At 47.3% G+C, this 15,201-nt stretch overlaps 1 protein-coding gene across 1 annotated transcript; it reads right to left on the reverse strand.

Annotated features, from left to right (window-relative positions):
* Positions 1 to 14,241: 14,241 nt before the first annotated feature.
* On the reverse strand, positions 14,242 to 15,201 carry LOC104633371 (olfactory receptor 10A7). The gene has a single exon (XM_010299571.2). The coding sequence runs from the start codon at positions 15,199 to 15,201 to the stop codon at positions 14,242 to 14,244; it is 960 nt and encodes a 319-aa protein (XP_010297873.2).

Consider the following 15,201-nt stretch of genomic DNA (forward strand, 5'->3'; position numbering starts at 1 on the left):
GGGCTTCCAGACTATTCTAAACCCTTTAAACTTTATTGCACAGAAAACAAAGGAACAGCAAATGGAGTTTTAGTTCAAACTTTAGGGCCACATGGAAGACCTATCGCCTATTATTCTTGCACATTAGATTCAGTAGCAAGAGGACCTCCGTTTTGCATAAGAGCTGTGGCTACCGCTGCTGAGTTAGTAGAAAAAAGCCGGAACATAGTCTTGGGACATCCCCTAGCAGTCTGTGTGCCACATGAAGTTGAAATATTATTGAAACAATATGCCGAGAAAGCACTTTCTCCACAAAGAGCACATAAATATGAACTAATACTTTTGCTTGCTGACAATTTAAGATTGGAAAGATGTAACACTTTGAATCCTGCCACCTTAATGCCACTGCCCACGGATGGAGAAAAGGATGAACATGATTGTGAACAGGTGATCAAAATGACGAGCAAACCACGAGACGACCTACGAGATCAGCCTTTGGATAACCCAGATGTGAACTTGTTTACCGACGGCTCCTCCTGTTATGAAGAAGGATGGAAATGTACAGGGTTTGCTGTTACCACGGAAACTAAGGTATTGTTAGCAGGACCTTTGCCTCCCACTCTAGGTGCTCAAGGCGCAGAGATCGTCGCCCTCACGAAAGCTGTATACGGCAGGCATACGGGTTAATTTGTATACTGACTCTAAGTATGCGTTTGGAGTTTGTCATGCTACAAGTATGCTGTGGAAAGAAAGGGGATTTCTCACATCAGCAGGTAAAACAATTGCCCATGGACAACAGATGAAAGAACTTTTGGAGGCGATCCAAATACCATCTGAACTAGCAGTAATATATATTAAAGCACACACCAACCAAGAGAGTCAATTGGCAAAAGGGAATGAGCTCGCGGACCAGGCTGCAAAAGCGGCAGCCCGACAAGTCATCTTTGCAATGACACTGACCCATCAAGGAGAGCTCGACCGGGAATTACCAGACATGCAGAAACTGTATGAGGAACTTCCCGAGGAAGAAAGACAGCTGTGGGAGAAGCTGGGAGCTGAACAGCAGAATGGACAATGGACTCTAGGGGGGAAACCATTACTCCCAAAAAGGTATTTAATACCGATCGCGCGATGGCACCATGAGAAAACCCATGGTGGACCTGAGAATATAGCTTTGAGAGTACAGAGACTGTGGGCAGCACCAGGGATTTACACTGCTATTAGGAGAGTTTGCAAAGGGCGGCGACTGTGCAAACAGTATGCCTCTTTGAAAATCAAGGCACCAGCAGGAAAGTGACCTCCAGCAACATATCCTTTTCAAAAACTACAAATTGACTACGGGGAGATGCCTAGGGCTATGGGATATGCTTATTTACTTGTGATTATTGATCAGCTTTCGGGCTGGGTGGAGGCTTTCCCAACTCGAAAGAATGACTCAAAAGCAGTGGTTAAAGCTCTGTTAAAAGAGATAACACCTAGGTATGGAGTTCCTGAAATAATTGACTCAGACGGGGAGCACATTTCTCTGCCACAATTTTAGTGCAAATTTATAATTCATTAAATATCAAGATGCAATTGCACACACCTTATCATCCACTATCGTCAGGACAAGTAGAAAGGATGAATAGGACGATCAAAGACAAATTGGTTAAGACTTGTAAACAAACTGAATTGAAGTGGCCAGAAGCATTAAATTTAGTACTTTGGGACATTAGAAATACACCAAGGCAACCAGCAGGTGTATCTCCAGCAGAAGTTTTATTTGGGAGAATTTTAGCAGTACCTGGAACTTCTATTCCAGCAAAAACAAGCCTTTTGGATGGAGATGAACAGGTAACTCAATATTTATTGTATTTGCAAAATTCTTTTATGCAATTACGAAATCATGCTTATTGGTATCAAGGGATAACACCTGAAATTCAGGTACATAATATTCAACCAGGGGATAAAGTGTATATAAAGAATTTTAAATGGAAAAATAGATTTGAGCCCAAATGGGAAGGACCTTACATGGTGTTATTAACCTCCTTTTATGCTGTAAAGGTACAAGGAAAAGAGACTTGGATCCATCACTCACATGTGCTTAAAGATTCCGCGACTGAATGAAAATCAACGCACTGCTGTATTTGCTGATTTGTTTTCTCTTGAGTAAGACTGATACCTTGTGGACAAAGTTCATCCTGCGATACCGAGATGTAATTACAAAAGGAACCATAATACAATATAGTAATACTAGTCTCTGGGAGCAAACCTTTTGTGAAGTTTGGGGAACTAAGAATGCAAAAGGGGAAAATATTGTAGCGGGTAGAAATACTGAGATTGTATGGAATCCTTTTTTTAATCCTAACGTTTTTCTAGAATTTTGTGTTGGATTTCTGATGGGAGATCCTGAGAATGGAACGGAATCATCAAGAAGTTATACATGGAATATGCATCCATATCACACATATATATATGAGCCGCAAACAGGAACAGGCACCTGCTGTGTCAACCATCACTTATGGGTAATGACAGAGGGTAAACATAATGATTGGTGTTGTATCAATTTGAATCTGATGAGTCCATCCTTTTTTGTAATGTATTACATTATCAAAGATGGGTTTAGGAATTTTCCGGTAGCACATGATTATGAATTTCCATGGGGTTTTCAAACTGGCATTTCTAATACTGACAAAATAATGACCAAATCTAGATTAAGTAAATGAAGTTTAGTTGGAAATGAAGAGGAAACTTTTTGGTTAAATAACACTCACGTTTCCTTAATGAAGTCCTTTGTGAAGAATTTGAATTACACTGAATGTTGGCTTTGTGCATCTTCACCAAAAACTGTAGGTCGAGGGTTTGATTTAATTGGTATTCCAATTCCGAAGGATTCAGTTTGGGAAAAGTTTTGGAGAAATACCTCTATAACGACTAAATATGAGGAGCAAATATTAACCATCAGAATTCCTCCTTTAGACGAATATCATAACATCCTCTGTGTAGAGAGATGTTATCCCCCAGAGAACTGGACTTGGCAGTTTTGTCTTAATCACACTTTTGTGGGAAATTGGACTAAATGCAACACCACTAATCATATTAAATCTCGCTTGAGCTGGGCTTGGAGGGGACCAAAGGCACTAGGACTATTTTGGTTATGTGGTGACAAAGCTGATAAAGTACTCCCACCACGCTGGGGAGGAATTTGCACTCTAGGACTGGTAACTGTGGATTTACAAATTCTCCCTAAAACTATAAATGTTCCAATCTGGCATCGCACCTTTTTAACTCGTGTTAAAAGGACTAATAACCCACTAATAGAAAAACCCTCAGGATTTCACTCTTTTCTCTGATGGTTCATACCATCTTTAGGGGTGAGTGAACTGGAAAAAGCGATTTTAAACATATCGGGAGAAATTGAAAAATTGCCAAATTATACCGCTCATGGGTTAACAACCTTGCAAATTGAAATTGCAGAACTCTCAAAAATTACCCTACAAAATTGTATGGCCTTAGATATGATGTTAGCATCACAAGGCGGAGTTTGTACAATGCGAAATGTAAGTTGTTGCATGTATGTAGATCATTCAGGGGAATTATTGACTGACGTACATGAAATCTGGGAGATTAGTTCTCAAATGCGACAAGTACAAAGAGACGATACATCTTGGGGTTTTACTGATACTGTGTCGTGGTTGACTTCCTGGGCTCCTGATTTATCTGTGTGGCTCAAAAAGGTGCTTGCTGTAGCAACCCTAGTGATCACAGGGATTGTATGTATAATAGTGATTTTTCAATGTTGCTTAACCTGTTTTTCTAGTATAGTAGCAAAATTACAAGGAGCTTGGAGATATAAATAATTGCAGGGATGCGATGAAAACAAAAGGAGGGAATTGTAAAAATATAGAAGCTTAGCTATAAGAAAACTCATACTAACTAGAAAGCTGCTTAAGGCCTAGAACTGTTTTAAAGCCTATAATCGTGGGAAAGGGGTTTGTAATCAAGGTAATAGCTAACTGACCATGGCAATGTACAATGCTGCTACGTTCCTTGTACAGTCCCTACCCAACCGGACAATAGGCCCGGGAATATTAATCTTATGAAGTAAGTTGTAATGGACAAGCATATCCACAGCAAGGATACTGCGCATGCCTGCAGGAAGAGGCTCACCCAGCGAACACGGGTGCGAGACCACTGACGACCACCAGAGACCCCTGAGGACCACCAACTCAAATCACTGAGCATGCGTGATGGGGAGGAGAATATGGAAATGGATTCCAAGAAATGATTATCATAGGACTGCCTTTTCTCGGAAAAATAATGAATATGTATATTTTGATTCTATATAACCTGTATGTTGGTGATCACCTGGCATGCACGTTTGGTGGAGCTATTTCCCTTGTGCATCCAGCGCTGCAATAAAGCAAACCTAGGGTAACTCACGTCTGGTAGAATTTTTCTTTAACATCAGCACTGACATATTTGCCTATCTGAAACCTTCCTCTGTTTCCTCTCCATTCCAGGACCTGGTGGTGTCAGTTCTGTACTCAGTGGTGCCTCCTGCAGTCAATCATTTAATCTATAGCATGAGGAACCAGAAGCTCAAGGGTGGCATCAGAAAAATGATTTCAGGGATGTTTCTCAATAGTGATAAACTTCCTGTCTCTCTCCAGAAATGACACCCATGGTTTCTCATTGCAGGGCTTCACTTTGTTTATCATCATGTTTAATACTATTTGCCTTGTTATTTCTGGTTATTATTTTCCTACATAAATTTCTCTATTCATCTCACATCTCCAGAGTAATGAACCAGCTGCATCTCACATTTAAACTGTATAAAAGCGTGTCTAACACTGGGTCAGAGTCAACTCTCTCATAGTATTTCTGTAGTGAAATGGCATCTCCCTGGTGCAGTTCCTCAAGATTGGGCTGTCCTTCCTGAGCTGATGTCAACAACAAGACCAAGGAATTTAACACCAGGAGGGCCTCTTGCCCCTTGGATTTCAGAGAGAAAAGCTGATGCTCATGTTGGTAGCTGTTACAGACCAAGGGCTGGATTTCTGACCTACCCATTGGTGTGTGGTGACAGTGGAGATGGTGAATGGTCACTGTGTTACATTCCACGGCTGTCCCACATGTGACAGGGCCAAGGACGTCCTCCAGGAGGAGTGTGGAGTTGCCTGGAGAGCCTGGGGGATCTCCAAGGACTGTGTGTGCCTTGGGTGGGCAGTGACTGGAGCCCCACAAAAAAGAAGAGATTGCATCAGGTGGCATCACTCAGATAGAAAGTTCAAAATCCATGTATCTGCAAGGAAATAAAGATGGACACACCCAACCATACACAGGTCATCTCCAACATGGAACAGCACCTTTAAAGCCACTGCACCAACAGCAGCACATACACAGGTGGAAAGACCACTGGCCCTATCCCTTTCCCCCTCTCAGGCTGATCTGGTGTGAGGCTGATGAGCGGTCCATGCACCCCCTGCAGCATTTATGCATGGGCACCCCACCCCCTTGTCCCTCCCCTGTCGGAGGGGAGGACTTTGGGTCTGCCCAAATCCCCCGCCCAGACTCGGGGATGTTACCTGCTTTGCAGCTCTAACCCTGGGTCTCTCCAGAGCCTGTCAGCCTCCTCCTTGCCAGCGCCACTTGGAGTTGGCCACCAAAGCATGCACGTACCTTCACCCCCAAACACATACACAACAGTTGGCATAGACACACAGCAAACAGCCACGAACAGAGTTTAATAAGAAGCCAGAGGACAGACCATGGTGATCAGGCCCAGGGTTTGGACAGACCAGCAGTGACCAGCCCCCTGGCAATGTGCAGATGTCCTCTTGCATCTCCCTCCTCTCCCTATCCACAGTCCTCTTCCTCCCTGTCCACCTGGATCGTTCCCTCTCTCTGCCACAATTAACAACTGTCACCAGTTACTTTTTCTCATGTCTCTACTCTTTATCCACCTGTGGGATCCAGCTGAGGCACACAGAGCTGCCCATACCTCTGGTCCCTTCTCGCACAGTTCTCTGCCACACCCCACAATTTCTCATGCCATGTCAAGGACAGGTGTCTTCACGCCAGGGCAGGGGTCACCAGGGGCTAGTCATATGCCTGGAGCCTTCACATGTGGTGCTTTTGATGACCTCACGATGCCTGCCTGCTCCTGGCTAATCATATTGCTGAAATGAGGTGACCTCACAAGCAACAGCCCAACCTCATTGACTTCACCCACCTCTACGCCTCTCTACTCCCTGAGCTGTCATCTGTGGGGCACTGGGGTTTAAGATGTGCTTGATGACGTCACAGTATCTTCCTGCCTGCTGCAAGTCAGTCAGGTTACTGCAATAGAAATGGTGTCACAACCCATCTCCCAGCCCTCTGATCTTCACCCTTCTCTACCTCTCCCTAGCTCTCAGCACATGGGGAGAGGGGTTTCTGATACTCCAGACGGCATCACGAGGCCTACCCAAGTACCTGAACAATTGGGGTGTTGCAAAAGAAGTGACCTCAAAATCCACCTCCCAGCTACGATGCCTCTCCTTGCGTCTTCTTTTCCTGCAACAGAAATAACCTCCCAGTCAACTTCCTAGCTGATTCCCCCTTAGCTGGCCTTTCCACTCCCCAGCACTGTCATTTCTGCTGTGCAGACCCTACAGAGCCCTGGTGAAACATCTCCAGTGGTGGAAGGGCAGCCACGGATGTCAATGGCTCCTCAGAAAAGCAGGCAGGAGGGTGAGGAGGTGGAGCTGAGCTCTGGGCAAAGGGGAGGCTGGCTTTGCAGGAAACCTCACGGTCACAGGTCCTCAATTACAGGGAAAGTTGAACCACCCCACAATCTGCTGGGAGGGCAGCAGGGCTGGGCACAAGCAAGCCAGGAGATTCCTGGAGAGTGTTGAAGATGGCATTTTGAAACAGGTGGTCAATGAGCTGACTAGGGCTGGCCTCTTACTCACAGACAAGGTGGGTGTGGATTGGGATGTGAATGGTTATGCCAGGCATGGCTACAAGGACGGTGGAGAGCAGGAGACCTAGCAGAATCACCATGTAGGACTGTAGTAGAGCTGGTTTCAGTTAGCTGAGGCTCTGCTTAGACTTTGGGCTATGAAGCCCTTGTAGGTCTTCAGGGACAACATCTCAGGAACACACCAGTCTGATGTGCAGAGCCAAGCAGGCCCTGTCAGCAGATCAGCAAGGATGAACAGGGACACCCTGACTTGGGAGTTCAAACACCAGAAGGAAGTGCAGAGAAGGTGAAGGGGGAATAGGCTGCCCAGGAGACAGACAGAGACCCTGCCTCTGTGGCCAGGGGTGGAGCCAGGAAAGCCAAAGCTCAGCTGGCTCTGGGAATGGGGAGGGATGGAGAGGGCACCCAGAAGGGCTTCTCTTAATAGGTTGTCAGCACAAGGAAAGCAGCGAAGGGAAACACGGTCCCACTGCCTACGGGGCAAAGGATGTAGTGATAAAGACAGTATAAATACAGTAATTCCCTGGAACAGGGTTCCTCCACTCTAAGTGTTGGTAGGAAATGTATTGTATTAAGTAACTCTGCCCACCTATACAATTGTCTATACGTTTACCTACACTTAAATATAGATTTTTCCATCTACTCATGTGGGAAGAAAGGTAACACAGATTTGATGAGATTAGTGGAACTTTGGTCATCCAAAAAAGAGAGCATTTCACTGCAGATTTTTTTACTTTGCTTTCCTCCATCAGGCAAAAGAGACTGACACCTCAGAGCGTGAGTTGCTCTGCGCCATGAGTGAGAGGTGGCATGGACAGTCCTGGGCAGGGGATGTTCTGGGGGATTGTGCTCCCTGCAAGACAGAAAATTGTCTTTCCTAATGCTGCAGGTTTCAATATTACAGAAATGTTTAGAACATTAAAAAAAATAAAAAAATGAAGTAACAAAGAAATGGAGGGAAAGATGGAGAGTGAAGGAAATGTCCTACTGCAGCATTAAAGTTAACACATTGTTTGTGTTGTTATCTTCCCTACTTTGTTTGGTTTTGTTTTCATAAACTGGCTGGGAGGGGCAGATTTCGTGTGCTGCCTTCCTTTGCAAAGGAAAGGGTTCATAAAATTGGTCTGGGATGCAGTTACAGGGAGACAGGTGTCCGGTGCCAATGTAGGTTTCCTGGGACACTTTGTGCAAGCTCTGCTGACAGCTTCCAAGGGGCTCTGGTCTCCCTCAGGTCCTCTGTGACAGCAGCCAGCCCCAGGCAAACACCTCAGGTAAACTGGGGCCGCTAGAGGTGGCACTGGTGATTATGGGCAGACATTGGAGCCCTGCCTAAAAAAAAAAACCTGGTAAATTGTTCAGCATTTGAAAAAGTGTGAGCACCTCTTCATCAGCTGAAACAGTTCAACACTGTCAATTACATGCCCATGTTTTCCCATGACATGAAAACGAGAGTATTTTAAGATGTGTATTAATAGGAGGAGGAGAAATATTGACTTTCCACTGTATTTGCATTGCCAGTCCTCTGCCTATTATACCGCGTATTTAATCTCCCTCATCTTTCAGGGGAAAGATTCCACCTGTCCTGACTAAGCTGACCATGTCTGATGTCATGAGGTCACCTTTCCAGCAGCCTATCTAGGCATATGCGCTTTCCATTGTTTTCTAGATTTCCCCACCCCTTGCTCTTAGATCAGTCAGGTATCTTTCAACAGTCTGGTTGCTGTTTTGAGCCTCAGGCAGTGAAAAGGTTACGTCTCTTTCAGTGTCTAATTCTGTCTTTAGCCAACTCTTTACATGGCTTTGTTTTATCATTTCCTATCTGGCTGAACCATTTATTGCATGGTTATGCCTTGTGGAAGGTAAAGCTCACTGGAGGCAGCACGGACTCCTCACATACAGATGAGGAGTGTGTTTTATTTTAATGGTGAATCCTATCAGTTTTGGTTTGTTTGTTCAAAAATCATAAAAATTCTTCTTTGCCTGTGTGCAGCCAGTTCTCTAAGGAAAGCAGGTGGGACATGCTGCAAAGGAGCTGTAACATCCAGCTGCAGACTGCAGTGGAGAAGTCTGATGTAAGGAAAATGCACGCAGCGTGGGCAACAAACATGAGGAGCTGGAAGCCATTGCGCAGCAGAATAGCTATGACTTAGTCACCATCACAGAAACGTGGTGGGACGACTCTCATGACTGGAGTGCTGCAATGGATGGCTGTAAGCTCTTCAGAAGGGATAGGCATGGAAGGAGAGGCAGTGGGGTGGCTCTGTATGTTAGGGAGTGTTTTGATTGTATAGAGCTCGACGATTGTGATGATAAGGTCGAGTGCTTATGGGTAAGGATGAGAGGGAAGGCCAACAAGGCAGATATCCTGCTGGGACCCTGTTACAGACCACCCAACCAGGATGAAGAGGCAGATGAAGCATTCTACAAGCGGCTGGCAGAAGTCTCACAATCGCTAGCCCTTGTTCTCATGGGGGACTTCAACTTACCAGACATCTGCTGGGAAGACAACATAGCTGAGAGAAAACAGTCTAGGAGGTTCCTGGAGTGTGTGGAAGGGAACTTCCTGACACAGCTGGTAAGTGAGCGTACCAGGGGAGGTGCCTTGCTCAACCTGCTGTTCATAAGCAGAGAAGGACTGGTGGGAGATGTGTTGCTCAGAGGCCATCTAGGGCTTAGCGACCATGAAATGATAGAGTTTCCAATCCTTGGTGAAGTAAAGAAGGGGTCAGCAAAACCACTACCATGGACTTCCGGAGGGCAGGCTTTGGCCTGTGCAGGATACTGGTTGAGAGAGTCCCTTGGGAGACAGTCCTGAAGGGCAAAGGGGTCCAGGAAGGCTGGGCATTCTTCAAGAAGGACGTCTTAAAGGCACAGGAGCAGCCCGTCCCCATGTGCCATACGACGAACCGTCAGGGAAGACAACCGGCCTGGCTGAACAGGGAGCTTTGGCTGGGACTCAGGGAAAAAAAGGAGAGTCTACCACTCTTGGAAGAAGGGGCGGGCAACTCAAGAGGAGTATAGGGATCTTGTTAGATCATGCAGAGATAAAATTAGAAAGGCGAAAGCCCAGCTAGAACTCAATCTGGCCAGTCTTGTAAGAGATAGCAAAAAATGTTTTTACAAATGCATTAACAACAAAAAGCGAGCCAAGGAGAATCTCCATCCTTTATTGGATGCGGAGGGGAACATGGCCACCAAGGATGGGGAAAAGGCTGAGGTACTTAATGCCTTCTTTGCCTCAGTCTTTAAGAGTCAGACCAGTTGTGCCCAGGGCATTCAGCCCCCTGAGCTGGAAGACAGGGATGGAGAGCAGAATAAACCTCCCATGGTCCAGGAGGAAGCAGTTACTGACCTGCTACACCACCTGGACACTCACAAGTCTATGGGGCTGGATGCGATCCACCTGAGAGTACTGAGGGAGCTGGCAGATGAGCTTGCCAAGCCACTCTCCATTATTTATCAGCACTCCTGGTTAAGAGGGGAGGTCCCAGATGACTGGAGGCTTGCCAATGTGATGCCCATCTACAAGAAGGTCCGGAAGGAGGGTCCGGGGAACTACAGGCCTGTCAGCATGACCTTGGTACCGGGGAAGATTATGGAGCAGTTCATCTTGAAGTGCACTCACCAGGCAGGTGCAGGACAACCAGGGGATCAGCTAGCACAGGTTCATGAAAGGCAGGTCCTGCTTGGCCAACCTGATCTCCTTCTATGACCAGGTGACCTGCCTAGTGGATGAGGGAAAGGCTGTGGATGTTATCTACTCAGACTTTAGTAAAGCCTTTGACACTGTCTCCCACAGCATTCTCCTAGAGAAGCTGGTGCCTCATGGCCAGGTCCACTCTTTGCTGGGTAAAGAACTGGCTGGAAGGACGAGCCCAGAGAGTTGTGGTGAACGGAATTCAATCCAGTTGGTGGCCAGTCACAAGCAGTGTTCCCCAAGGCTCAGTACGTGGGCCAGTCTTGTTTAATATCTTTATCAATGATCTAGATGAGGGGATTGAGTGTTCCCTCAGTAAGTTTGCAGATGACACCAAACTGGGGGGGAGTGTCGATCTGCTCGAGGGCAGGAAGGCTCTGCAGAGGGATCTGGACAGGCTGGATCGATGGGCCGAGGTCAATTGTATGAGGTTTAACAAGGCTCAGTGCCGGGTCCTGCACTTGAGTCACAACAACCCCAGGCAACGCTGCAGGTTTGGGGCAGAGTGGCTGGAAAGCTGCCTGGTGGAAAAGGACCCGGGTGTGCTGGTTGACAGCCAACATGAGCCAGCAGTGTGCCCAGGTGGCTTGTATCAGGAATAGTGTGGCCAGCAGGAGGAGGGATGTGATTGAGCCCCTGTACTAGGCTCTGGTGAGACCACACCTCGAATACCGTGTTCAGTTTTGGGCCTCTCACTGCAAGATGGACATTGAGGTGCTGGAGCGTGTCCAGAGAAGGGCAATGAAGCTGGTCAAGGGACTAGGGCACAAGTCTTATGAGGAGCAGCTGAGGGAACTGGGGTTGTTTAGCCTGGAGAAGAGGAGGCTGAGGGGAGACCTTATCGCTCTCTACAACTACCTCAAAGAGCTTGTAGTGACGTGGGTGTTGGTCTCTTCTCCCAAGTAACTAGCACAAGGACAAGAGGAAATGGTCTCATGTTGTGTCAGGGGAGGTTTAGACTGGATATTAGGAAAAATTTCTTCACCAAAAGAGTGGTCAGGCATTGGGACAGGCTACCCAGAGAGGTGGTGGAGTCACCATCCCTGGAAGTGTTCAAAAAACGTGCAGACATGGCACTTTGGGACATGGTTTAGTAGACATAGTGATGTTTGGTTGATGGCTGGACTTGATGATCTTAGAGGTTGTTTCCAACCTTAGAGATTCTATGCTAATATGGCCTGGAATATCTCTTTGGTCAGTGTGGGTCATCTGCCTGGTTGTGTCTCCTCCCAACCTGTCATGTCCCCCCAACCTACTGACTGGGGGGCAGGGTGAGAATCAGAGGCGGCTTTGATGCAGTGCAAGCACTGTTCTGCAATACTTACAATGCTGGTGTGTTGGTTTGGTCACAAATCTGAAACACAGCACCAGAAGAGCTGCTGTGAAGAGAACTAACAGCCAGCCATAGTACAAGAGAGGGCCTCAATGGGACCTCAGCTTCCTCTCTCATCACTCTCACATGCAGACCCTCCGGTCCTATGGGCTGTTCAGGGCTGAGTAACTCCTGACTTGATCCGCATCCACGGCTGGCTGTTCTCCTCCATAGTCCTGCCTCAAGGCACAAAGGCCTGGAAAACCTTGCTGCTAAAGACAAAGGCAAGGAGGACATGGAGTAGCTCACACCTACCTACATCTTCTCTCACTAAATTTGGCAGTGGCCACACATTCTTCTTGCTTATTCTTTATCTGTGACTTCAGCAGTAACAGTTCATCTTGGTGCCCCTGAATTCCCTTGCGGGTATCCACTCCAGGGAAGGTTGGGCTTGCCTACAACTATCCCTGTTTCTAAATTCCTCTTTTGAAGTGAGCCCCTCCATCCACCTCCTCAATGCTTTCCTGTTTCTATGGAGCTTCCCAGTGAGCTCCTGTTTTAGGCAAGCTGGTCTCCTGACATTTCTGCTGGTTTTCCAGAGGATCAGTGTGGACACTCCTTGTGCTTAGAAGATGTGGTCCTTGAGGAGCAGCTGTTCTGAGTTTTGCTCCCTTTGAATAATACTTCCTGCTAAATGTCCCCAGAACAGGCCAAAGTCTTTCACTCTCAGCTTTGACATCCGTTCTCTGCTACTCTTCTTCTTCACTTCCCTGGGGAACTGGAACTGCACTATCTCATGGACACCAAGTGCCCAAGACCCTGGGTGTGCAAAGGCTTTGCTTCAATGCAGAGACATGCTGGAGTGGATGGCAGATGGCAATGCAAAGATAAAATGAGGTGTCCACAAAGACAGGAAAGAGAGCAAACCCTGCAGTCCCCCACAACCAGAGAGAATCGGTGCTGGCTGTGCATCCATGGCAGGAGTGAGATTTTCTGTGCGGGGTGTGTCTGAAGCTCCTGAGGGCATGGTGCGGGGAGGGGGCACTCCAGGAGGAATAAGGTGCTGCTGAAGGTGTTCTTGGGTGTGGACATCCTATGATCAAAGCACACTGTGAAAATCATTGAGCTATTTCTTGACTGTAGCATGAACGGGTTGACTAAAGGAGGAGAGAAAAGAACCAGCAGAATTTGAGAGTGTAGGTCCATGAGTGCAGATCCTGGTGCAATGCGCTTCCTATTCATGGATGGCCTGCATCTACTTGTTACAGATGGGACAGTCCCTTGGCCACCTGCAGTGATTGGACTCACTCACTTGCAGACATGATCTGAATCTGTCTGAGATGCCCTGTGGTGTCTGTTTGCTCCCACACTGAATGAGGACAGCCTTCCTGTTTGTCCTGTGCTGTCCCAGCAAACCCACACGCATTTGTGCTGGAGGGCCTAGACATGTGTGGTGGCTAAACCTCGGCTGGACGCCAGGTGTCCACCAAGCCGCTCTGTCACTCACCTCCTCAGCAAGGCAGGGAGGGGAGAAAATTAAGATGGAAAAAAACAACCCCAAACTCATAGGTCAAGATAAAGGCAGTTTAATGTAGCTAAAGCAAAAGGCCGCACACAGAAGCAAAGCAGAAAGTGAAAGATTATTCTCTACTTCCCATCAGCAGGAGATGTCTGGCCACTTCCTGGGAAGCAGGGCTTCAGTACGCGTAGTCGTTACTCTGGAAGACAAATGTTGTAAAAAAAAAAAAAAAAAAAAAAACAAATGCCCCCACCCTGTTCGTCCCCCTGTCTCTCAGTTTCTTATTGCTGAGCAGACATCATATGGTATGGAATATCCCTTGGGTCAGTTTGGGTCAGCTCTCCTGGCTGTGTCCCCCCCAGGATCTTGCCCACCCCCAGCCTGCTGCTGAGCGGGAGAAGAAATGTTGGAGAGACAGCCTTGGTGTGTGCTGGCACTGCTCAGTAGCAGCCAAAACACTGGTGTGTTACCAACACCTTGCTCACTGCCAACACACAGCACAACACAGGGGGCTGCTGTGGGGGGAATGAACTCCATCTCAGTCAGACCCAATACACCACTTCAACAATTCATTCAGGTAAGATCACCAACCCGTTTATTATGAAGAGAAAAGCAAACCCATGACCTTTTTCTCAGTCTCTTCTCTAGAAGAATATTTCCTCCTAAGAACCTTCTTCTTCATCCTCATTCTAATTTGCAAGTAGACAGTGGCACACGTTTCTGGAGATGCACCCAGTATGCAGCTCTTGTGAAAGACCTGCAAGTGGATTGTCCCTAGTGTCACTCACCTACAAGGAGCTCTGGGCACAAGCCAGGGCTTTCCTGAGCACCTTCCTAAGGGCCTCTTTGACCTCCCTGTTCCTCAGGCTGTAGATGAGGGGGTTGACCAGGGGTGTGAGGATGGTATAGAAAAAGGACACCACTTTGTTGAGCTGCCTCAGAGGGGCTGTTCTGGGCAGCAGGTAAACAATGATTAGAGTGCTGTAGAAAATGGTGACAATGGTGAGGTGAGAGGAGCATGTGGAGAAGGCCTTTTGCCTGCCTATGCGAGATGAGATCCTCAGGATGGCAGCTATGATGCGCACATAGGAGCCCAGTGTGAACAGGAACGGGAAGACCAGGTCAAGGAGAGCGATTATTAATGCAATTGGTGTGAACATTGTGACGTCAGTGCAGGCCAGCTCCAGCAATGGGGTAAAATCGCAGAAGAAGTGATCGATTGCCTTGGGGCCACAGAAACTCTGGTGAGATATGAAAGAGGTAGTTACTATGGATATTAGCAGTCCCCCTAGCCAAGATGCAGCCACTAGCTTGAGACAGACCTTCCAGGTCATGAGGCTTGCGTAGAGCAGGGGCTGGCATATGGCCAGATACCGATCATAGGACATCATGGCCAGCAGGTAACACTCTGTGGTTGCAAAACAGCCAAAGAAGTAGAACTGAGCCATACAGCTGTGAGCAGAGATTATCCTGTCCCCATTCAGCAAGCTGGCCAGCAGCCGGGGCAGGATGGTGGAGCTGTAGCAGGTCTCCAAGGAGTACAGATTGCCCAGGAAGAAGTACATGGGGGTGTGTAGGTGCCGGTCTACCACCACCAGCACAAAGATGAGGATGTTCCCAACCATAGTCACTGAGTAGATAAGGAGCAGGAGGAACAAGAGCGGTGTCTGGAGTGAGGCCACATTCCCCATTCCCAGCAGGAGGAACTCCATTGGTGCTGTCAGATTGTCCCACGCCCCTTTCTCCAT

Source organism: Balearica regulorum, unplaced genomic scaffold, assembly GCF_011004875.1.
Source record: "Balearica regulorum gibbericeps isolate bBalReg1 unplaced genomic scaffold, bBalReg1.pri scaffold_57_arrow_ctg1, whole genome shotgun sequence".
NCBI lineage: Eukaryota > Metazoa > Chordata > Aves > Gruiformes > Gruidae > Balearica > Balearica regulorum.